At 45.4% G+C, this 26,040-nt stretch overlaps 1 protein-coding gene across 2 annotated transcripts in view; it reads left to right on the top strand.

Moving 5' to 3' along the window:
• The window catches only part of GPSM1 (G protein signaling modulator 1), a 727,733-nt gene that overhangs the window by 325,957 nt on the left and 375,736 nt on the right, over positions 1 to 26,040 (top strand). For both annotated transcript variants that reach the window (XM_086921016.1, XM_086921015.1), the window contains exon 6: positions 20,221 to 20,336. In XM_086921016.1, coding sequence (XP_086777142.1) covers positions 20,221 to 20,336 — 116 coding nt within the window. The remainder of the gene's footprint in view (positions 1 to 20,220; positions 20,337 to 26,040) is intronic.

Here is a 26,040-nt window from a genome sequence, read left to right on the forward strand (position 1 = left end):
AAAGCAGTTCTTTGAATTCTGACCATTGGAAAGGTAGCCAACTATCCATTTTTTATTTCTTTTGGCAGGCGAATCAATACGAAGGCTCGCTCCAGTACCGGGACAATGTTAGCAAATGCCATAGAATCCAACATGTCGACGATGGGGTACTTCGAGTAGCTGTCAACTAGCACTACTGTAACTCTTCCATCTGGGAAGCTCCCGAAGTCAAGGTTTATTTTGAACCATTGTGTTGTGCAAGCCGCCTCCGTGATGATTGGTGCTGGCACTTCTTAGGGGCTGGTGAGCTGGCATGAAGGGCAGCATCTTCCAGCCGCGGCCCGTGCAGGTAAGAACGGTGGGGCCAGGTTGGGGAGCGATTCGACAGACGACCACTAGGGAAAATTAAATAAATAATACATTTTCCCTCGTCATCATATGTCGAAATCCCCCCAACCCCCACCCGCCCCACCGCTCTTACCTGCATGGACCTCGGCTGGCATATTCCTATCTTGTCCATTGTGTTTTCGAGGCCGGGGAACCAGATTTTCTCCCTAGTGCAAGATTTCATTTGGACTGTCCCTTGATGGCCCCCATGGGCTAGTGCCTTCACTCGGTGCTGCTAGCTCTTGGGAATCACTAGATGTGCACCTCTCTGTATGAGACCTTTTGGCGTGGTGCTCAATTTATCGCACACTCCCAACATCTGTATAAGTTGTTCTTTCTTGGGGCATGCTACCCATTGGTATCTCGTAGGAAGTTCTACTATGTGCCACTTTGCGAGGCATCCATCACTTTCATCAGTACCGAGTCTGACTTGGTGGCATCTCTGATCTCCTGGAGGTTGAGCACCCGCGGGCATGCTCCTTGGGACACCATGCTTTCATATTCTTCCATGTGCTATCATCACTGCTGTTTGTAGGGACTGGTGAATGACGGGAGAGAAAGTCTGCTGTGTTCTTGGCACCTTGCAGGTGTGGCACTTCCATGTGGTAGTGTTGCTACTGGATGACCCAGCGTTCGATCCATGGTGGGGGATGTGCTGCTGTACCTCGGAACAAAGGAACGAGTGGAGGATGTTCAGTGACTAGTCTGAACGGTTTTCCACAGAGCTAGAGGTGGAAGTGCCCACATGCCCACTTGATGGCCAGTGCCTCTCTTTCTATTTGGGAGTATCGTGCCTCCGTCGGTGTGAGCGCTTTGCTGGCAAATGCAAGTGGTGCCCATGGCTCGAGTTGGGGGTAATCGTTGGTACACGGTGCCCCCCCACTCTTTTCACAGGGTGGCCGCCATCCCCCCCTGCTAAGGAGTTGGGACCCACAGAAATATGCTGAACTTGTCCAGGTGTAATTTTCAGACACCAGGAAACGTTCAGCAGCACCTGCACGTTGCCTGCTTTCCATTCCCAGCAGCAACGTTCATGCAGCGAGGGAGCCCTTTTTCACCTCCAGCTGGGCCGAAGTTAAGGGGCCATCGGGCCTCCTTTTGTTTGAATATCTTGACTGGAGGCGGCCTGTAACCTCACACAAATGTAAATGCCACAGAGGGGATACAAAGGCACACAGCTTGCTATGTCTTTGCAGGTACTTAAGAGAGCCATGCTTTTGCCTTTGTTCTGTCCCTGTATATAAGTGCAGACACTGTAAGACTCAGATGGTTTGGTCTGTCCCAGTATTTACACAAATAATTTAAATAGCACTATTTTATTCCTTTTATAACACTATGTCGCGACGTCATGAAGTCATTTGCATATTGCCTTACTTAGTCAGTCCCCCCACTCTTTTTATAGGACTTGTGCCCCGGTGGTGCCCATCTACCTGGCTGTACCTACTGGGTGAGCACCTCTCCCATGCCCACCAGGCTTGCATCAACGAGGGGTTCAGTTTGTCTCTTGGGGTCAAAATAGGCCATCGCCGTCTTGTTGAGTATGTCTTCCTTCACTTTCTGAAATGCATCTACTTAGAGGGACCACATTTCCAAGGAGTGTCGACCTTGGTTAATGCCCTCAGGTGCTCTGCAATGGACTCTAGGTTGGGGATAAATATGCCAAAATAGGTGGCCATATCTAGGAAGCTCCATACTTCAGATACTGTGCTTGGCATTGGGGCCTGTTTGATGGCTTGCAACTTCCAAGGGTCAACCTGTACTCCGTTTTGGTTGAAGACGTGCCCCAAAAACTTGATAGAGTTCTCAAAGAAAGACCATTTCTCCTTGTAAAGTGTGACACCATGCTCCCACAGCCACTTCAGCATTGCTCGCAGGTGTTTCTGGCATTCCTCAGCGGTCACGGAATAGATGAGGATGCCATCACTCACGTTCATGGGGGGACACCCAGGGTGTGGAACTGCACACTCTTTCAATCCCACCTTGGCTCTGAAGCTTGTCCAGTTCCTGTTCTACGTCTGTGTCCCAAAGCTAAAATGCAACAGTCATACGCAGACCGGGTGACGCACAGAGAAACCGATTATGCAGAAAAAGATAGTTTTTTATGGCTTTACAGAATAGTGCATGGTTTTGGATACTTCTGATACTCACAGGGAGGGAGTTCCAAAGCTTCAGAGCGAGAGCATGAAAATAACGCCCTCCTGCCCGTACTCTCTTAACCCGAGGAACAACTGCCGGGTGCTGACCCTTGGAGCACAGCTGGCGGGTGGGTATGTAGGGCGTAAAGAGATTAGCCAGAATATCGGAGCTTTGTAGATTCATAATTTGGTGGGTGATATAGAGAGTTTTAAACTGGATATGTTTCTCCACCGGGAGCCAATGTAGTGTGCGGATAGAGTTGGTGGTGGAACAGGTTCCCGGCAAGTCGAGAAGTGTTTGGACCACAGCATTGTGTGCCCTTTGAAGGTGAGGTATCTCCTCTCTATTAGCCCCTAGGTATAGGGAGCTAGCATAATCCAGCCTGGATAGTATTGTGGCCTGGATGATCACCTGACGGATGGTGGGATCGAAGAATCCCAGCAACGGTTTAAGCCCACGTAGGAGCTCAAAGCAGACCTCGGCTAGCGCTTTTGATTGAGCCTGAAAAGTAAAAGTGGAGTCCACCCATACTCCCAGATTTTTGACTGACTGCTTGGAGCAGAGGGTGGGGGGGGGGGCAGAGTGGATGGCCATCAATGCTCGCTCCACAAATTAGTATTTTTACCCAACAACATGATCTCAGATTTACGGGCATTAAGTTGGCGGCAGTTGGCATTAAGTTGGCATCCAGTCTGCAATAGTTGTTAGATCTTCCTTAAACTTGAGCACATCCTGTGCAGAATATTTTGATAGTGCTTCCACCAACTGTGTGTCAGCCGCATAGATAAGAAAGTTAATCCTCTGCTCCTGGTTACTGCTGCTAAGGGTTGAATGTAGATGTTAAATAGGGTAGGGCTCAGAGCCAAGCCCTGAGGAACCCCTTGGTGGACCGCATGCACCTGGGAGCAGAAGTGGGGGACAGACACTTGAAAGGTTCTTTCAGATAGAAAGGAGGTGAACCAGCCCAGAGCAGGGCGGCCGATGCCGATATCCTCCAAGCACTGCAGCAGGATCCGGTGGGACACTGTGTCAAATGCAGTGCTTAGATCCAGTAGGATCAAAGCGGAAGTTCATCCGACATCTAGCGAACCCCTTAAATTTTCTGTTTCAGGGCGGTTTCAGTGCTGTGTCGTAGGTGGAAGCCATTTTGGGAAGGGTCTAACAGATTGTTGTCTTCGATGAACATAGTAAGAATAGAATTGATAGAGGCTTCAGTGATCTTAGATACCAGTGGGAGGAGAGAGATAGGGTGAAAATTCTCCTGTTTAGAGGCATCCAGCATCGGTTTTTGAAGTAAAGGGACCAGCTTGGCATGTTTCCAGGCCATGGGGACTGCCTCAGAGGACATAGATACATTAATATGTTTGCAGAAAGGAGAAAGAAGCTGAGGTAAAAATTTATGAAATTGATCCGGTTTGCGAGGATCTGCTGGGGATCCTGATTTAAGTTTATTGCAGATCGTGCGCATCACTTCTTGAGAGAGTGCCGGAAAGACAGAGAGTGTAGGAGTATTGCTGGTCCACGTGCGGGGCCTGTTCTGATCTCAATGTGGGGGAAAGTCCTGTAGATGTTCTTGACCTTCTTGATAAATAAGGTGGCAAGGACCTCACATTGCTGAATAGAGGAAAGAGGGGAAGCTTTGGGTTGCCCTGAAGATTTAAGATCATTAAGCAGGGAGAAGAGATATTTAGCATGATTACTGCTGTTTCTGATCTATTTAGGAAAGTAGGCAGCTCTTTCCTTCTGAATGACCCTATGATAGTTATGATGGCTACACAGTATTGTATTTTCAAAACTGGATCCACACCAGTTCTTACTCATGGCCTAAGTTGAAAAGGCACACGCTGGTGGTGGAAGGCTATTGGCTTGACAGATTTGTCGATATGTTACTTGATCAGTGGGGCTTTCAAGCATCCTATTCCTTTGAACAGTTCGGAAATCAGCTCAGAAGCTCATCCATCTGGAAGGCTTTCACATTCTGTGCAAATGATAAGAGTCCTAAGTCCTCTGCTGTGTGGCTCCCGGCCAGGGTGTCAGCATCTTTGTCGACTACGTGGAGCGTGGTCGTGACTGTTTGGTCTTCAAACTTCACACTTGATGTCATTCGTCCTTTCAGTGGCAGTGGGGACTATCTCCCGTAGGTGAAGATGTTAGTGTTTGTTGGGGTGAGTGGCGGTCTGGGCTGGAGGTGCCGGTGTGGGTGGATGACCATCAAGTTCACTGAAGCGCCGGTATCAATAAGGGTTTTAATGCTGGACTCTGCGATCTTGACTATGCACATGAGTTGAGGTCACCTGTGCCATTTCAGCATTCTTGTAAACAAGATGCGGAATGCTCCCTACTGGTCATACAGCTATGAATCTTCTAGCCAGTGTCGATAGCGCTGTGGTGGCTTGGCAGCACCTTGAGGTTCTGAGTCATCCAAGGACAGTTGTCATATCGCTATGAACGTAGTCTGCCTTCCCCTTGTGGCTCTCCCTTTCGGTCCTCTTCTGCATGCATTGGCCAAGTGATTTAGCTTGCTAGTTTGAGCAGCTCCGGCTTTGGATCGGGCAGTCGTCGAGGGCGTGCTCCTCATGGTTGCAGTACCTGTAGCGAGGGCCAGGCTGAAAGGGTGTTGCCATCCTGGGCTTGCCCGCTTTTCCCCTCAAGTGTACTGTGCCAGCACGTTCTATCTTGACTATGGGGTTCTGTTCTGGTTGTTGCGTGATGGCGATGTTCATTTCAGCGGCTCGCGAGGCAGACAGATCTTTGGACCTGGCCAGTTTGTAAATCAGTTTGCCTGCATAGTGGAGTAGGGGAGCACGCTCTATGGCTCCATCGATTTCGCGCGTAGCAATGAAGTAATTTTCTAACCTCACAACCCACGTTTTCCAGTGGGGCAAGTTGGTGGCAGGATTGGTGGTAGGGCCCGACCAGCACATGCTGTTTAGCAGGTGGTCTCTGTGGTTGTCTTGGTGGGTGAGCACAGTTAACCTCATCAGCTATGACTGTGCTGCTTGGTACCCACTCTTCTATGCATTGGGTCTCACTGTTAGGTATGGGTGCAGCTGTGTGGTTGTGCTGTGAGGTTTCTCCAGCCTTTTATCACTTTTTTTCACCCTTCTTTTCCTTGTTTGTCCTTTTTCTCTCTTTATTTCACTCAGAAATACACATGTTGTATTTTTCTTTCTTTCTTTCTTTCTTTTCCTTTTCTCCCTTAAGTTAGGCTTTGATGGGAGTCAGCATTGGCTGTGACATGCCCCGTGTGCATGGTACTCACTTGTGGTGCCGATGCAGCCTTTATTTATTTATTTATTTATTTATTACACTTGTATGGTGCGCAGCTACCCCAAAAAGGGTTTCCCGGCGCCAAGACATATCACTGAACGGAGGTATGAGATGAGCTGATCATTCAAGTTATTTCTCGAAAAGCCAGGTCTTGATGCTTTTCCTGAACCTGGCATAGTTGTCTTTCTTGCGAATGTGAGGAGGGAGTGCGTTCCAGAGAGTGGGCCCTAGGAATGAAAAGGACCTCCCTCCCATTCTCGCCAGTTTGAACCTAGGTACCCCAAAATTTGCTGCAGTTTGAGAGTGCAAATTCCATCCAGGAATGTAAGGACGGGCCAGTGCTTGCAGGTATTTCGGTGCCGTACCGGCTTCGATCCTGAACATGTAGCTCAGGGCTTTGAACCTGATGCGGTTTTCAACCCTGAGCCAATGCAGGTCCTTCAGGTGTTTCGATAAACTGGCGGTTTTCAGAATTTTGAACAAGTTGCAGCCGCCTGATTACAGCCTGATTCGAACCCAGTTAAAGAATGTTGCCGTAGTCAAGACGAGAAGTAATAAGTGCGTTGACTACGGTCTTTTGGGTCGCAGAGGGCAGCATCCAGAGGATTTTCCTCAGCCACTTCATGATGGTGAAACAGAGGCCTACGACTTTGTTGGCTTGTTGTTTCATGGAGAGGGCATTGTCGATCGTGAACCCTAGGTTTCTTACTTGGGTGGCTGGTATGGGGAGGTTTCCTAACTCAGAGGGCCAGTGGGAGGAGTTCCATAGGTCTTTGTTTTTCCCCAGCCTTTACTACAAGTCTCTAGGGGGCCAGGCCTGAGACTCGCTGTTCCAGGTGGGCAGGTGATCAGAAGCCACTGAGAACAGGACATAAGCAGCCGCCGGCCAGTGCGGAGCAGCGCAGGGACGCTCTGTCGGCTGTGAGGCGTTTGGCTCACCTTCGGGAGACAGGCTGGTGACAGGGGCGGCCTTAGGCATGTGCAAGCTGTGCACCTGCACAGGGCCACCAAACCCCAGGGGCCTCCACGCCAATATATATCCTTAATATAATAATCCTCTGAGAATGGATACATATTTGCGTAGCGGCCCCTGGCAGGGATTTTGCGGCCTCCGGCTCTGTTCCACTTCCAAACACCTTGAACTCCCTCTTCACTGGCCTCCGCGCTCTGCCCCGCCCGGACCCCCTCTTCCGGGGCCCCCTATCTACGCTCCCTGCCCAGGGCCCCCATGAGCCTAGAGCCGCCCCTGCTGGTGACCACAGAGTGGTGTTCAAGACCGGCACAGGGGTGCAGGATGCCATTGAGGAGGCCGCCAGTCAGGTGCACAGACCACGAGGTTCTGGGATGCGACAACTTTTTCCAGGTACCGCTGAAGGTGGCACTTTGAATCGAGGGTGCGGCTAATGTTTCACAGATGGGCCACCCTCATTACCAGTGTAGCGGGCCCCAACAGATCATGACAGGATCCTGCATGGGGAGGCCTAGTCGCTGCAGCATAAAAGAACCAACACATGCACACTGGATTGGGTGCGGGTCGAAGACCACATGCAGCCATCGCCCTTTTAGTATATATAGCCTTTGGCCACGCCAGGCCAGAAGATGTACATGGTGCGGTTCCGGGGCAACCAACTACTGTGGGGGAGGGTCAGGTGACTCGTTACAGTACCTTTGAGGTGGCAAGTTCAATCGAGGGTGCGGCAAATGTTGCTCATATGGGCCACCCTCGTCACCAGTGTAGCATGGTTTCAGCGGATTGTGGCAGGACCCTGCGCGGGGAGGCCTAGCCGCTTTTGCTTAAAAGAACCAACACATACACACTATTGGGTATGGGTTGAAGACCATGTGCAGTAATCGCCCTTTTATTTTATAACCTCTGGTCAGAGGATGTACATGGTGCAGGTCCGGGGCAGCCTGTTACCATGAGAGAGGGGTCAGTCCACTCATTACACAGACCAGTTTAACTTGGAATAATGTCTTTAAACTGCGTTTAGAGCCTCAACATGTTTTTTGTGCAGTAAAATGTGCTGGTAATATATGGTTGTTTTCTGTTGTTTTTCTTTATCAGGTACAAAGCACAAAAGTGCTGGGCATTTGCCGTTCAGCAGGCGATAGAAGAGCTAATGTGTAAAATTCTGTTTTAACTCACAAGTAAGAGATTTAACGATTGCCCCCACTTTGCCTCTCTCACAAATAAAGGGAAAGCTTCCATGTACGGTGGCAGAAGAGGTTAAAAAACCTGAGCCCAGCTTGAATGCATGAAAGGCCCTATTCACAAACTGTATTTTGAAGTACTATCAATAGAACTACAATAGTACTGCTAAAGTGCTAAAAAATGCTATTCACAAAATTAAAAGAGTAAATCTCCATCTCCACCTACCCTGTCATTCTATGGGGAGATAGTCACACATGTACGTTTACTACTTAGACGTAAATGTGGGATGGACCAGGAGGGGTGGTTAAAAAATGGGCCAAAGGGCGGCCAGCATGGATCAGGGGTGGGAGGGGGAGAAGGTGGTTTAAAAAAGAAAATCAAAACATACCTGAATACTGCGTCTCTCCTCCACCGTCTCTCCCCTGAGGCCGGAACATGAAGCACCTGGGCTCCCCTGAGCCAATCACAATGCTTGAGTGCAATGTTGTGATTGGGCTGAGTGCCGTGGTTCGGCACTCAGCCAGGAATGGGAGCCTGGGCATGTTCTCCACGCAGGATGTAATGCAGCCTGCGTGGAGAACATGCAAAGTGCGCATGACTGTTTGGCCGGCCCAAGAGCCCCGGCCAAACATTCATGCGCACTTGGAGTCGGCACACCACTCCTGCCCCTGCTCCTCTGTCATTGGAGCAGCTCCGATCCGCCCGCAAACCTGCCACAGCAGGAAAACATAACATGATAATAACCTCGAATTATCATTTTATGTTTCCTTTATTTCACTGCTGCAAAGCAGTGAGACGATTCAGAAAAGGGGGTGGTGATGAACAGAGTGTCTGAATTAAGCAGACCACTCTTACCCAGTCCAAAGATCAGGGCTTGATCCATCACCGTTTTTTAGCTCACTGCACCATCCCAGCTCAGAACCTGGCTACATGCAAATTAGTCTGTCCCTGGCCCAGTGCATCATGGGAACAGGGCAGACCAGACTACCAAGTGCAAAGCAGTGAGACGGCGCTCCTTCGCCTTAGCGGAGGAGCCGCCGCTGATGGGCCATACTTATTGCAAAACATGTGGGGTTTAGGGAGGAGCAAGGAGGGGTTAAACAAAGGTTACGGAGGGGTTTATGGATGGACATGAAGTCACCACAAAAGAGTAAGCCCATTGCTCCTCATAAACTGCACTTCCAAAGCTACTGAAGTCAAAAACGACCAAAAACTGTAGTAAGTGTCCAGCTCAGAGATGTTGTAAATCCAGCACAACACATGACCAGCCACTGGTACTGCAACACCCTCACATATTACACAGAGGACGTAGGGACTAAAAATGAAACCCTAGAGGAAATAATGTTAAATTATTTAAACTACTTAAAAATATAAATAAATGCAATTTATTGTTAAAACGTTATCTTATAAAACATATTAATTATGTTAGTTTAGAATATTGTAATGCCCTTTTTTAATGTAACATTAATTTTACATTGTATTATAATTAAAAAGGTGATGCATACAATTAATACAAATGAATTTAACTAACACAATTTAAACTTAATTGGGATTGTTTGAAATTTAAAGTGAACAAAATCAGGTTGATTGAATTTAATACATTTAAATTAATTAAATATTACATTCATAAATATTTTAGTAGTGTGTTAGCACTTGTTTTTATCTTGGATATATACTTACAAAATATATAAAATGTATTTACATAAATATGTATCCTAAAAATATGTTACTAGTTTTTTTTTAGGTTTTTCCCTATGCTTTACCGTAAGAACTCCGCTGCCCAAGTGGCGATACCCCTATGGTAAAGTACAGGGAACATTTTATAATGATATTAATCTTTAAAAAAATATATATATATTTTACGTTAAGTATTAATGTAAATTAATATTACATGTTTATGTTAAATGTAGAACAAATAAAAATGTTAGTGTCATTAGCCTTAACTTTCATTAAAAATGTAATTAATTTAAATATATTACAAAGATAACAAGTATTTTTGTATTTATTCAAATTAAAATGCCCACTGAAGTAAAATCTTTGTATTTACTTATTTCGTTTCAAAAAATAAAAAGTGTATATTTAGAAAAACAATTATTTCTTTTTTTAATCAGTTACATTTATTGTAACTTAAAAAAGGGGTTTTAAATATTTTATCATTACACAATATTTATTTTTTAAGTATGTATAATTTTATATAACATTTAATGTAATTTGTATATATTGTAAGTAGAAAAGCATTTGTAATGTAACATCATCTCCCATGTGATTTATTAGTAGTTGCCAGTGAATGTGGGCTTGGGGCAGGGCCTAAGGACTTCACTGGGTAGCAGCAGTCTATAAGCTGTCGTACGTTCATGGACCGTTGCAGAAAGAATGGGTTCTCACTTCGGCAAACGACATTATATACTTCTTTTTGTTAAATAAAAAAAACATTGCAGTGCTGTAACTTTACAAAACTCTTAAAATAAAATAAAGTTGCGAAGTGTACGTCCCCATAATGGACAACACAAACCTGACTAAAAAAAACGCAAAAATTATGATATATATATATCTTGGAAACTGGGGCCTGGCAGAACTGTGTCCCCGATGACATGCAGTCATCTTATAGAAGTACACGTAAAAGGGGCTATTTTCAGTGTCTTTCATCCAGCGTTTTATAATGAAAGTGAGCGAAATCAGGCTGGCCTGGTGATTGCATCGTTATCACCTTGATGTCGCCTGCTGTTTTTAAGCACGTAGTATTTTGAGAATTCGTATCTTGTTCGTATCTCTGTTGTTCCCCCCCCCCCTCTTGCCTCGCCCCCCCCCCCCCCGGCCCCAGAGCACGCGAGGGTCCCTCCGAGGAGCCCGGCGCGTGGAGTGTTCCGGTGCAGACGTCACCAGCAGGCCTCAGATCTCAGGGGGAATCCTTTTCAAATGTCAGGTGCACGGAGAGATCACAGGGTGCGCCAGCGCCAGGGGGGGCGCCAGGGGGGCTCAGCTGACACCCAGACCGATGCCGCTTTGAGATACCCCCACACTCCATCCTGCACGCGCGGATTCATTTCCTGGATGTGTCAGATTGCTTGAAAAGCATATTCAGTCATTGCAGGGGTCCGGAGACCCCGCGGCGCTAAAGTCAGAGGTGTGTTTCCTTTACAGCATCAGCCCTGTGTAGTCTTTATAAACGTGTTCATTGACATCGGCCTCTGCACATACACTGGATTATTTATGTCTTTGTGCCTCAATAGGGTGTTATTATCCAACTCAATCATACGCGTGTTATCGATCTGAGCTTACAAGGCGGCAGAGGGCTCGAGTCTAGCACACCTTACAGGCGCCACTCAACTCTAACCATCTACTATGGCCGTTTCTTTACATCTCACAAGGACAGTCATATAAAGGATGTTTGTACCAAAGTGGCGAATTGAGCGAAAGAATTGTGGTAAATAAATTTACCGGACTATTTTTCCATACATTAAATATCAATAAGGATAGCTCAATCAAATGAGAGGCAGAGTCCGTGGTATCTGAGTCATACGGGCTTTAATTATGATCCTCGAGGAACAGGACATCGTGTTCCATCACCACTAAGGTTCAGGAAGGGATATTCAACGTTTTATTAACATCACACATTATATATAGTAAAACAGTATAATTGAAATGAATACAGTAGGCGTAACTAGTGAAAAGTAAAAGATAAGAACACATATGCGTAACAGGGGGCGTGTAAGAAGGCGTACACATGGGCGTGCACTTGACATGTCAGAGAAACGTCACAAGAAGTGTCATAAGTGGGTGGATACATAGTGAATTCCTGCAGGGTCAGCAGAAACATTTGGCCTAGATGCGCGCGCAACTAGGTATGACGTGTAACTGGGGAGAACTGGGGGCTTGACTTTAACTCTAGTAGAGGAGACTGGTGTCTGGGATGTCAGAACGACCTGTACCTATAGCATATCTGGTATCTTGTGTTTTGAGGATGTATTATCTGGAGTAAAAGGTCTCTCGAGCAGAGGCCGTTCAATACTGGATGCTAGTGCGTGCATACGTGTCTTGGTGCAATGCACGGGGCCATGGGCCTACCATGGTAACGGGTTCTGTAAATCACTTGCAAGGAGGACAGGAAGGCCGGGCCCTTTGCTCTGCAGCCGGGAATATGTTTACCTATTTCACTAGACTGGAATGTGTTTTCGAGGAGACTGAGCTGATAACTGTAGGCAAAATACTGTCTTTGGCAGGAAGGCCAGGCTGAGCCGGGCACCGCTTCGCTGGACAGGAAGTAAGGCAGAGGTCAGGGATGCATACCTAAACTACAGCTTTCAGAGACAGAAGAGACTTGGGGCCTCAATTAAGGGCCTAGCTCGACTGAGCCAGGAAACATGGAGAAAACGTGTGCGAGATTCAAAAGTGTACCATGTAAAGACGTTGGCACCATAGGCCTAGAAGCCTAATTAACGGGATTTTCTTGGAGAATTATATAACTGACATGTTAACGTTTGACGCAAATGCATCTGCGTCTTTCTAGCATGTACGGGAAGGAAGTTACATGACATACAAGGAACATGGGTGCATGGATAGGGTGCGAGTGGGGGACACATTAGCTACCTGAAAATTTCTATTACCTCAGAATGATGATGGATTCAACCCAGATCAGTTGACTGGGGTGAGCGCTTGCAATGCTCAACACTCCGTCTATCATCTCCTTGTGTTTGCTTTGTTCACCCTAAATTGGCAGGGAATGCCCAGACGTGGGTCCCTTGCTCACTTTGCCAATGGATTCTAGCTAGCCTGGCTGATGAGGGCTGTGAGCCCGAAACCGGTCCCAGGATGCTTGTTTCTGGTCTAGGGAGGATCTGGCTTGGCAGTTCGGGCTGGACTGTTCCCATGAGGCACAGGGTCAGACTGATTTGCATATGGCCATGTCTGAACTGGGGTGGCGGAGTGAGCTAAAGAATGATGATGGATTCAACCCAGACCAGTTGACTGGGTGTGAGCGCTTGCAATGCTCAACACTCCGTCTATCATCTCCTTGTGTTTGCTTTGTTCACCCTAAATTGGCAGGGAATGCCCAGACGTGGGTCCCTTGCTCACTTTGCCAATGGATTCTAGCTAGCCTGGCTGATGAGGGCTGTGAGCCCGAAACCGGTCCCAGGATGCTTGTTTCTGGTCTAGGGAGGATCTGGCTTGGCAGTTCGGGCTGGACTGTTCCCATGAGGCACAGGGTCAGACTGATTTGCATATGGCCATGTCTGAACTGGGGTGGCGGAGTGAGCTAAAGAATGATGATGGATTAAACACAGATCAGTTGACTGGAGGTGAGTGCTTGCAATGTTCAACACTCGGTCCATCATCCCCTTTGGTTTTGCTTTGTTCGCCCTAAGTTGGCAGTGTATGGCCAGATGTGGGTCCCTTGCTCACTTTGCCACTGGATTCAAGCTCGCCTGGCTGATGAGGGCTGTTAGCCAAAACTGGTCCCAGGATGCTTGTTTAAGGTCCAGTGAAGATGTGGCTTGGCAGTTTAGGTTGGACTGTTCCCATGGGGCACAGGGTCAAAACTAATTTGCATATAGCTGTGTCTGAACTGAGATGGAAGTGAGCTAAAGAACGATGATGGATTCAACCCAGATCTGTGACTGGGGGTGAGTGTCTGAAAAGTTTCAGCGCTCTGTCTATTATCTCCTTTGTCAGTCAGTCAGTCAAGCCACAAGGCCCATAAAAGCACATACAATAAAACAATACATTGTAGCCGAAATATAAATACATCATATAAAAAAGACTATGTTTTTGTTATTAAAAACAGTATAAATATACATTCATATCTGCATTCTTAAGTTAACTCCCCCAAGCCAACTCAACCTTCTTGAACAGAGTTATGCCATAACCATACAGTACATATTTTCTACCTTAGGTGCTCAGCGAGGAGTAATAAAAGTACATGTAAACAGGGAACTGTTTTGTTCCGAATTAAAAAAAACACCTGATTAATAGAGTTTTTAAAAATGTATCCATATCTAATCAAACAACTACATTTTTTTTATAGATATTACACCCTAACAATAATTAATTTGCAGAAGGGATAGGGTTGCACTACAGTGATTTACATTTAATCATAATTGTAGAGAGAGTGGTATATAGCATAACGTGTCTAGTAAATAGTATTGAACTGGGAATAACCTATGGATTCTTTTTTTATAATGGCACTGCGGGTGCACCACATGGAGTACAAAAACTGCGAGATGGAAAACACAATAGGCATATCGGTGTTGTACTTAAAAAGCCTAAAAATCTTTAGGCAATGTTTTGTCCCCATATTCCTTCACAATTGTAGCAACCACCGAGAGCTTGACTTGATGAAGGCGGGGTAGAAGAAAATTACATGCATTTCAGTTTCCTCTACGTGCTCATCTCATTTGTACCAAAGTCCATTCCAGTCAATGTCCTGGCCGTCGCTCTCTCTACCCTGTGCCTTCTTGGGACTATAAACAAAAACAGAAATCTCAGAACCTGACCATCAACAATGGAGCCGGTGTCCTTTCGGCTGCACACGTGTCCGCCGTGGAGGACTGAAGGGGTCATCCTGGCGCAGTCTTCTGAAAAATGCACTTTGCTGCTTGAGTTGGATGTTTACACTTCAACAAACATAAGAGATGCTTGTAATTTTAACGAGTCCCTGAGGATTAGGCCTGGGCGGTAAATTCCGTTCCGCTCATGGTGCAGAATTTGGGTAATTTTGCGTTCCGTGGAGAGCGCGAAATTAGCCAAAATTCTGCGTTCCGCGACTTCGCGAAATTTTTTTGCTTGTTCGCGTTCTCAAAATGCATGTTCGCGAGATATTTCTACCCGAGCCATGCAAACTGCCATTTGCAAACAGGAAAAAAGCATTGCGAACAAGCAATTCCGCGTGTTCGCGGAATTTCTGCGTGTTCGCGGAGATTTTTTACCGGTTCGAGGAGATTCGCTTAACGCGATTACGCAGATTACGCCCACCCCTACTGAGGATGCCTCTGGTATTTTATCACACTTGTTTGGCAAGGGATGGTACCACATTCCCTGCTAACTCTCTTCTAGCCACAAGAGGGAGCCCGCATTGCAGCAGCCAGATCAGACTTCCTTAAGAGCAGAAGCACACGAGCTTCAGGAGACGGTGGAGTCGGCATCCGGGCCAGACTGGCCGTAGCGGGCACCGGGCAATACCCCGGTGCGCCGCATGGGTGGGGGCCGGGGTTGAGGCCCCTGGGGGCCTTTTTGTTACAGGGCCGTTTTTGCAGCATAGCTACAAAATCGGCCCTGTAACAAAATTGGCCGAAAACCGGCCCTGACAATGAGCTTGGCGGCTCTCACAACCCCCGGGAGAGGGAGAGGGGGGTAGGTGGGGTACCGGCCGAGCACTTTGCCAGGGCCGGTTTTGGTTCCCAGTGAGCATAAAGCCCCCCCACAGCCCCTCTGCCTGAACACATTTTGAAAGAACAATGACGGGGTCGACCGCAGGGGTCCAGTCTTCGTGCAAGTTCTCAACTTCAAAACCTGGATGAGCACACCCAACCTTTATCATTCCAAGGACAATAAAAACCCAATTGAGCTGACTGATAATATTATTCATGAATTCATTTTGAGCACCTTTAAATGTGCTATTCAAATGTTTTTGTGTAACTTTTCAGAACTACTGTGTGGGTGCATCGGCACACCTTACAAAGAAAGCGTGTACATCAGCAAAATCATGTGAAACCAGAAATGTGGTATAACAGAACAGTAATGTGTACATCCGGTCTGGCTGAAGCCTCTCTACAAAACAAGAATTTTACTTCAGTGAGAAGGCAGTCAACTCTCTAAAAACGACTCCCTCAACACCATCGGAATTGCTTCCAAAACAAAATATATAGTTCCAGTGCTATGATCACTTTAATAATAGTAACACGTCTCCTGGGAGAAGGGGGCTGGAATAAGGGGGAGGCCGATCTGGTTCTGGTGATCACCTTCCCCCCATTCCCAGCCACCAAGCATTCCTCGTGGTACACTCGTACCCCGAGATATCAAAAGGTGTCCGGTTCCCATTGCAAGGTGGGAGCGCATCTTCTGTCCTCCCCCAGGAAATCCGGGCACAAGCAAGACTTCCCTCAGTTCACTTTTAACCAGGGCTTTAAGTGGGATGAAAAAACTGTGTGTGTGTGGGGGGGGGGTCTCTCAAAGGGGCGTGGCCAATGTATTTAAGGGTGTGGCTTTAAAACACATAGGTAAAAATCTGTGTTTAGCATAGTGTGCTGCCCGACTTGTATTTTGCTGTTCCTGTCATTGCATCCAGATATATGATACAACAAGTAACATCATACCTACAACAAGTTGCATAAGATAAATAAGCAGCAACTATGGCTTGTTATATACAATATCGAAAAAGCTTCCACTTAAAGCCCTGGTGACACCACACAATGTTGCTGCTCCTGAGTTTCAAAAAGAGAAGGGAAATCCAGAGAAAAAGTGACTCCCATTAAAGGATTTCCCTTTTCCAACAACGCTCACCTGCCATGACGTCATGCCGTAACTTCTCCACTAGTGAGAAGTGAGCAGAGTGAGCACGCGCACATCGATGTGCCTGCTGTAATTGCAGTCCGGAAAAAAATGGGCCACCTGTGCCAGAGCACAAAACGGAGCCAGATAAAGACCCGTTTTGAGGCCCCCTTGAAAAAACTACCGGGCATAGCTTAAAACATTTATGCTAAAAATCTACGTTCTGCATAATGTGCCGCTCGACTGGTATTTCGCTGCTTCTGTACTTGTCTCATATATAATACAACAAGTAATATTACACCTACAACAAACTAGGACTGTTGGCTTTGTCAAAGGTTGTTAGTTGCATAAGATAAATATACTACATGTAGAGATACAACTATGGCTTCGTTGTATATAACATTGAAAATGCTTTAGCTCGTGCGAGAGGATGTGGCGTAACGGCTAGAGCTGCTAACTTTGGCAGCACGTGTGAGTCTCAGCATCGGCTCAACATCCTGTGTTTCTGGGCAAATCAGTTAATGGCCTGTGACTTCCCAAAAATAAATGAAGATGTCCTTGTTGGTGCTCATGTAAAGCACTTCGAGTTGTGCAATATAGAACTGCAAAAAAATAAAAGTGACATCAAAAACAGTGAACTGCTGCACAGTTAAGATTATTTTTTTCTATTCTGAGTGTGAGGGCGAAAATGGAGAGCCCGATAGGGACCCGTCTCTGCACCTGCTTTTAAAAACTGCCATTGCTGAGCACTGGCAGGACCCAGCCCACTTAAAGCTCCGACGTAGGTACAAATTGCAGAATTAATTTTTAATTAGAAAAAAACAGGTACAACTCCCACACGATTGCTAATACAATAGGTCTAAAAGGTTTAACTTAGGTCTAGCCTAGAGGCAAGTTTAACCACATGGCTGCTAGGCGTTTTCCCGTCCTGCGCTGAATCACCAAAATCACCATTATTCATGACGAGTTGGCCTTGTCATCCGCGCACGGCAGGTAAGCGCCATGACGAGCCCAGCTCGTCATTAGCTTCGAAGGGGTTAACTTATTTGCCCGCCTCATGTAAATGAAAGAAAAAAAACTTAAATATCATATGCATACCTCCATATACAGAGCGGTTTGGGGTCTCCCTCTTTCTCTATTGGTCTATTCATCCAGCACATTTTGCTACCTCCCGACGCAGGTTGTGTGACTGAACCACGTATGTGATTTCCACGCATGCTGGTTCCACGCAGTCTTAACTATGCAAGTATTAATTAACCACACATATTCCTTTACCACGCATTCCTTTACAATGAAATATGCGTTAAGGCATGTATTGCAAAGACATATGCCCCTTCACGCCCTAAAAACTTCCCCGCCCTCCCCTAAGCCCTAAAAATTATCCCCATCTCTGACCCCCCGCCCTGAGCCTTAAATCGACCCCCTAAATCCCCACCCGAGACTTAAAACTACCCCCAGGCCCTATAAACATCCCTGCCCCCTAAGCCCTAAAAACTAACCTGCCCCCAGCCCTAAAAACTACACCCCATCCCCCAAAACCCAGCCCCACTTAACCTCACTGCATCCTGCCTCCACTCCCGATCCTTCCTCCTTCCGCACATTCCAGGCAGCAGCTAGACCGTGCACTACCTTAACCACGCATACATGCGGTTAAGGCTCATGTGTAGTTAAGGCAAACGTGGTAGCGCTTGCGATATTGAAACACGTGTGGCTCTGCCCGCAGTGTTCCGACCGTTTCTCCCCAACACACCATGGATCAATGGGTCAACTCACTTCAGCAATTGTCTCTTTTCTGGTGTGATTGCTGGCATTGTTTCTGATCACAAGTGCACATCTGCCTAAAAAGTAGTGATCTCAGGTGCAACAGATGGTGGCCAATACTTTCCTCTACCAATGCTTATTTTCTTTCTTTTGTTTACTTTAAAAAAAAAAAAATGTTGTCATCGTTGTGTTTAACGTATCCCTTTATGTTACAATAATTAAAAACCAGTAGTACATGTTTTGCTCTAACATGAATAATATTTTCCTTTGATGTGTATTACAACTGAAAAGGTCTCCATACCTGTTCTAAATATACCTGCCTTGCTTTGAGACAACTATCCTGTTATACTAAAATGGTAATTTTTAAGCTATGTGTAAAACCTAAATTGCAAGCATGTTGGTACAACGTTTAGGAGGCTGAATGTTTTTTCTTTTCTTTTTTTCATCTTTTTAAATAACAATTGCGGCTGCTTATTTGATTGAGCTTCCGCGCCACTTCCCCAAGTACGTAAGCGCAAGAGCGCTGAAACTCACTGAACAACCTTGGGATTTCCCCTACTTTCCCTGCCCCCTGCCTCCCCCCACCATATCACAGCAAATATATTTTACCCCTGTGCTCCTGTGAACCTTGAATTAGGTGATCAAAAAAATAACAAGTGAAAACTTCTCTCAGGGCAAAATTGGATAGAAGCACATTTTTAGCTTTATAACTATTTATCTGAAGCTGCTCCTTACTGTGCATGTTTTCACTGCCATGTTGTGTGCAGGAGTGGAGGAGAGGTTGACCAAAAGGAGTCCTTCTAAGGTACTATCACCCTTGTGGGAAACAGCCTTTACTACGCAACTGTTACAATGCATGCCATTTCATTACATGCCATTGCAACGAAAAAGTTGTGCAACAGTGAGTAGAAGGTGTTGGATTTAACTCCAACACCTTCCGTACTGTTGCACACACTGAAGTTGGAATAGAAAATGTATCTATTCCAACTTCTACTGCTCCCCCGACAGAAAGTCGGGGTAAAGGTTGGCATTGCAATGGCATGCGATGTAACGTCACATATTCCTCCCTAGCTCAGTAGGGATGAAGCCTAAGCCCACATGTTTCCACACCCAACACAGAGTCCTCAGAGGAGCAGCTCAAGGATACACATCTGAGAGGGGAGTGCCCTATGCAGCCCACCCCTGCTGAAACTACACCCATGGGTTGGACCAGACCTCACCCAGGGAGATCACCCATCTTGAAAATCAGCAATGCAAGCTCTTTGCTGCACAGCATCCATTTTAGGACATCCCCAGCTATCACTTCTCATACCTCACTCGACATGAGTCACTGCTCATCCATCATTCAGCAGCCATCATTCCATCTACCATCCCTCCTCCATCATCTCGCCTCCATCATTCCTCATCCCCAGTCCGTCATGATGGATGAGGGGCGATGGACCAAGTATAAAGTTCAATCTTGTTTACTGCTGAGGTGAGCAGGTAACATTTTGTCCATATGTAACTATCCCCAATACAATTTGTATATAGGGTTCAGGGGCTCTCACCAGGTTCTTTCCATTCCAGTTCATTATTGGTTTAATATTAAACTAAGAGATTTCCCACCTTTTGTCATCTATCTGCACCCGTGCCGGTATCAATGAGAGATTTGATTCAGCCAAACATGGTGCACCCCTGCTTATCCAAACCTGTAAATACTTGATGCCTTAATTGGCACAACAATAACATTACCCACTTGACAAGATAATGTAACTGAATGGGCCACAGATTTTTCCCTAGTTATCTGTATGGACCGGAAGACCTTTAAACTCCCATAGTGGTATAGTTAGCACTTCTTTGAAGGAGCTACAAGAATAGAAGCTCATCTGCATATAGAAGTCTTCTAACCTCTTCACCACCACAAAAGTCTATGCCTTAGATGTGAAATGAATAATCCTGTTGGTACATTTGTAATGTCAATATATATCTTCATGCCTCACCCCCACCAGACACTGTATTCTGAAACTTTCAACGGTTCTCCTAAAGTGACTATTCATGAATCTCTATTCTAGCGACTCTCCATCGCGAAAGAGTTTGGGGACAAAGCGGCCGAGAGGCGGGCCTACAGCAACTTGGGCAATGCCTACATATTCCTGGGAAAGTTCGACATGTCCGCCGAGTACTACAAGTGAGTCACTTGCATGCCCGTCATGATATGTGATGTATGAAGATCAATACAAATCTTAATGCTGTTCTACCCTTTAAAGATGATATAACTTTTAAGATGGTGGAGAGGAATTTAGGAATAAAATATAAACATGCATTACATGCTTCTTGCGTACAGGGTGATCTGAGAGATTGGATTCAGAAGAGCTAGTAGTGAGTTTACTCGCCTGCGTATTGAAGGACAGAGAGAAGTATTCGTATTGAGAGACAGGGAGAAGTACTCGTACATTGAAACAGAGGAGACGATTCACAAAGACATTTTGGAGTAGGTAATGGAATACTCCTGTACAGTCTATTACGTACTCTTCCATGCCTTTGGGAATTTTACCCCATGACATCTAAAATGGAAATAAAATGGGAATGTTCAGGTAATAGTCATTTGTAGTTAGTACAAACAGAAAGGACTGTGCTGACTTTGCACTTTTACTACTAAAGAGTTTGATGTTTTGTGGTTATTTCACAAAGGCATGGAAGAGTCCATAAAAGATTACTCCTATAGTACTAATTCCCGCACTCATAAATGGTTTTGTGAATGTTGTTTACCACCTTCACATTGAGGCAAATGTAGTGAGGTATTTACCTAGTTCAATATTGAAAGGAACTGGGCCTGGTGTTCAGCAGTTTCTTGTAGAGGGGAACATAGAGCGGTGGTCACCAGCAATATATTATTCATCACACAGAGAAATGAAGAACTTTTTTGCAGAAAGAAGAGAAGGTGGGGAACATTCTGTGGGGACTAATGATGGGGAATACCATTTGGTAAATGATAATGGGGTCATTAGTACTTGTGGGTTGGGAGAGGCCTCTATCCTATATGACCCTCTTGCACACAAAGTTGGCCAAATGTGGGCAGATTCAGTTCGAAGTTGAATGAAATAGAATAGGGGCAGTTCAAAGGTGGGCACCATATAAGTGACTTCCAGGAGACTTGGAGTATCGCTTCTACATTCAGGAATGGGTTGACATCATATTGTTTAAATGCTGCTCCGTCAGGAAGGGTAAGACTTTAGGGGGTCTAGTGATGTGGGTTAAGGCAGCACTCCAATGTAAAATTAGACCTATCTCTGTTGGTTCTTTAGATATACTGGTGGTTAGGGTGGACCTCCCCTCCGGTAACTCTTTGGTTAATGTATATAACTGGGTGAGTGCTCGCACTGTTGAGTCCAAGTTTATCTACATACTCAGGAATACCCTTTTAGAGATAACAATGAAAGATAATCTAATAGAGGCAGGAGATCTAAACACAACCATTGAACTGTCTGTGGTTTTCCCCTCAAACCTAACATCTGAACATGATATTTAGTGGAGAGTTCCCCGGTTTGAGCTGCCTCAGTTGAAATGGACACCAAGGGCGGTGCAATGGATGCCATTGGCGTTAATGTCTAATCCAAGAGCAGCAAATGGGAGAACTCCCTCAGATAGTGATGGTGATACTTTAAATAGTCCGGGCCACTTCAGACGAATTGATAACTTTTTAATTGATATGAAGTTCTAGCTTTTTTGATACATTATATGATTGTAATAGATAGGGTTGCTAATGATCACAAAGCCCTGAACTTGACTCTATTATGAAATGTTGCGGAAAGACCTTGGATTATAGGTAGTACATCTGCAGGGACTATTTCTCATACCAATATTAGTAAAGCCATCCGATGGGAACGGGTAGCTAAGAACCCAGAGGTTCTGGATGCATTTGTTTGTAAGGTTGAGGAAGAGGTAGCAAAATTGAAAGACCCCGAGGAAAGAGTAATACACCTTCAGGAAGACCATAAAGTACTGTTTTATTGATAACAGATCTTTTAGCCCAAGAAAAAAATGGGTGATTCTAAAAACTGAAATGTAGTACTTTGGTTCAACAAAGCATGTAGGACAGCAAAAGCAGGCTCAATAACTGCAGTGAAATCTGAGTGCAGGAGTGTTTTGATGATGTGTACGGGGAATTGGCCAACGCTGTAAGTCTTGGAGAATACCATATGGGAAAACTTGCATTGTGGCATGAATACTAAAGACCTCAAAACATTTTGGAAAATAGCTGCAATGAGAGTCAGTTCAACCCAGAGGAACTGGAATATTTTGTCCAACCCAAGGATCGGGTGGTCCACTTTAGTAACTTATATTTGGGTGTCGAGGAATCATGCTGGGATGCTGTAGATCAGTCTCTGGCTACCAAACTGGAAAATCAAATTAATCTGGAATATGAGCTAAGCAAAACTTTTGGTGGCCATTACGGCTAGCCTAGCAATAAGACCACCAGGACCTGACAAGATCCCCAGTGACCTTTACCTAGCCCATCCGGATGTGTGGGGCCTTTACATTAACCATCAATCAAATTCAGTGCTGAAGGGCATGGAGATACCATTATCTTGGCACATGGCAGAGAGCATTCCCTATATATACCAAAGGCCAACATAATGACCCAAGTAATTATTGGCCAATTAGTTTGGTAGATACGCTGCAGAAGATTTTCTACAAGCCTTTGCTAGTATATCTCCAAGAATGGATGAAGGATTATGGTGTGTTGTGGGATCTCCAGGCAGGTTTTAGATGTGGCATAAGCACCATGGATCAGGTCTTTTGCTTTAACTGTATATATTGGATGGCTGCAGCAATCAAAAGGGGCAGACTGTATCTCACCTTTGTTAAATTGCTTGCAGTCTTCGACTTGGTTCCTTGGGCAAAGGTGTGGATGGTTGTGGACAGGATGGGTATTCTCCATAATCTGTTGGCCATTCTTGTGTCCCTACATGCAGAAAACTATGCATGACTCAGGTGGGGGGACTAGGACCAGCTACCTTACCCAATAATGACCAAGAGTGGAGTTAAACAAGGTTGTGTCCTGGACCCTACTTTGTTTCTATGTATGTAAATGGGGTTGTGGAATGGCTGGACAAGGATGGGTGTGATTCTCCAAAAATGGCAGAGTGCCCGCCCTCCTTTAGATGATAACACCCTACTGCTCCCAAAAACAACCCCAGGATTTACAGGAGCTTCTGGCAAACTTAAACCCATTTTATACAGAGTGTACATTAGAGATAAATTACTCAAAGACCAAATTTATGATTTCCAACACTGCAAAGTCAAAGAATTGCAAATGTAATATGTACATTGGAGGGGACTCAATTGAATTGAATTCAAATTTTGCTTAGCTGGTGTTAAGACTTACCCCAAATTTAATCTCGGCTCTACAAGTGCACAACATGGCAATTATACAGCATACTGTGAACACATCCAAGAGTAATAATAAGACTGTGTCTGATATAGTTGCCCCGGCCCTGGAGATTTACAATATAAGGGCTCTGGGAGCATTGCTGTATGGCTTGGAAATATGTGGGTATGCGGACACCAGCCTATAGACAGTGATGGAAAATAAATGTATTAGATCTCTTTTGGTACCCCACTGAGTACTACATTGACTCCTGTATGCCTGGATATCGCAATTAAGAAAACACACAGAAAGTTGAGTGTAAACGTTTGATTGGCACCACTTATGGACCTCGACTGCGAAAAGAGTAAATTGTGAGGGTCTAAGTGATCTCCTGTCCCCTGCTTCTGGTCGGAAAGTGCAGTGGTAGAGCTTTGTTAAAGAACTATTGGAGAAATTGGACCTGGAGAGATTTAGGGTTTCCCCGGAGGAATTGAGTTCACTCTCCAAGGGGTCTTTAAAAGCATTGTACTGGGAATATGTTTGTTCGAATTGTTCTTAGTTGCAAAGGATCACTGACAGTGGCATTTGATTTTAAACCTTTCCCTTGATATAAGAGTATGATAGACAAAATTACTCCTCCACTTGCCCGTAAATTGTGTATGCAATTTAGATACAAATCCCTTCCTATAAGAGCCTTTTGCAGTAAGTGGGTCGATGTATTACCTATGGGAGATGATTGTCACGCTTGTCAAGGTGCCCCTGAGTCAATAATACATATATTATTCTTTTGTCCGGCTTACGGATACCAAAGAGCGAAGTGGATAATGTCCTTGTGTGGGAAATGGGGTACAAGCCGGCATACTGAGGCTTTCAGGATTCTCAGCAAGGACACTTCTAGAACTGTGGTATATTACATCTTGAGATCCTTTTGTCGGCTCGGACCTGGGGTAATAAGTGTATCCAAGATAGAGAGTAAATTCCAGTATTTGTAAAGCACACAGCTACCTCCAACAGAGGTGTCCCGGCGCTGGGGGCTGTCGGGAAGATTAAGCAAGCTCTTGCCCAGAGACACATGGTGCTGGGCTAACCTGCCACCAGAGTCGGGGATCGAACCGTGAACCTTGTGGTCCGGAGTCAGGCACCCTGGCCGCTGCGCCACACCTCTTCCTCTAGCTAAGGATATTTTCTTCATTTTAAAGGTGTTTCCAATACTGCTACTTTGGCACATATATTAGGATCTAAATGGTCTGTTAGTTGTAGCCCTTAGGAAAATTTGCACTTAATTGCCAAGCTGACTACTACTATTTTGCACATGCTCCTAGGGTTTAAAATGATCGGCTACCTGGGCCCATATGAGGAATTTATGTAGAATATGCACTTTATTGGCAATTCACAAGTCTATCTGTATAGCAGAGCAGGGGATCAGCACAACAGAATTTTTGGGGATAAATGGTAGTGCTCATAGAATAGGTAAAATGTGGAACATACATATTTGAAGCCGAACTTTAGCTTCATGAGCCAAAACGGGGGGAAGGGATGCCTGTAGTCACACTCTGTTATGAAAGAGTAAAGTTAAAATTTTGTAATCGTAACTTTGTTTTCTTGAGAAACCGTTCTTACTGAAGGGGTTGGCTGTGCCATACTTACTGCATCAAGGCTACTCCCTTTCTCGAAGGGACAATGGCCTGCCCATGGCTACGAGGATGAATGGGAGTGAGCCTCTGTAAAATACAGAGACGCGGTCGGGCGGACGTCAGCGTCATCATTGTTTGAGAAACTACTAAAACGATGACTTTCAAAATGGCCGCCATATATTGGAACAACTTCCTGTTTTTTTTTAAAGAAGGAAGGAAGGCGGACAACTCTATTTCTTTACTTATGGGGTGCCGTTACTGGGGGCAAATGATAAAAAATGCAAAATATAACTCAGGGGACATGAGGGAGAGGGGCAAAGAAGAGAGTTGCATGGAAGTGTTTTGCAGTTGACATCAAGTTGGTTGAATCTGCTGAATCCTTGCCAGTATGTGGGTTACCTTAAAAAATCAATAAAAGTTTTGATCCATACATTTTTTAATACTGGATTGATAGATGGACAGAAGATTCGTTTGTAAGCTCTCTGACCACAGTCATTGGTACACTAATAGGGCTGAAAGGGTTGAGGGATGTATGGAAGGCTGTGGCCATGAATCGCCTTGAGGCTGATGTAGAGTCTTGAACAGAAGGCATGTCTTGGTCCCAGCTACTTGGGAGGCTCTGAGTGCTGTGTTGCTTCAGCCCAAGAGTTCTAGGCTGCACTCACTTGTGCTGCTCATGTGTCCATGCTAAGTTGGGCATTGATGCTGTGTTCTGAGGGGGGCTTTAGGATCCTAGGTTCCTTATTTCGGATCCAAAGAAGAGCTGCGTTAATACACACTCGAGTCTCGGAAAAAAGATGCGGTGACCCACCTGATCCTATATTTTTTTTCTTTTCTTTTGCAGAGTTTTGTATTGCGCGAATTTGACCCGGTATCAGAGCGGTTTA

Source organism: Lissotriton vulgaris, chromosome 5 (genome assembly GCF_964263255.1).
Source record: "Lissotriton vulgaris chromosome 5, aLisVul1.2, whole genome shotgun sequence".
Lineage (NCBI taxonomy): Eukaryota > Metazoa > Chordata > Amphibia > Caudata > Salamandridae > Lissotriton > Lissotriton vulgaris.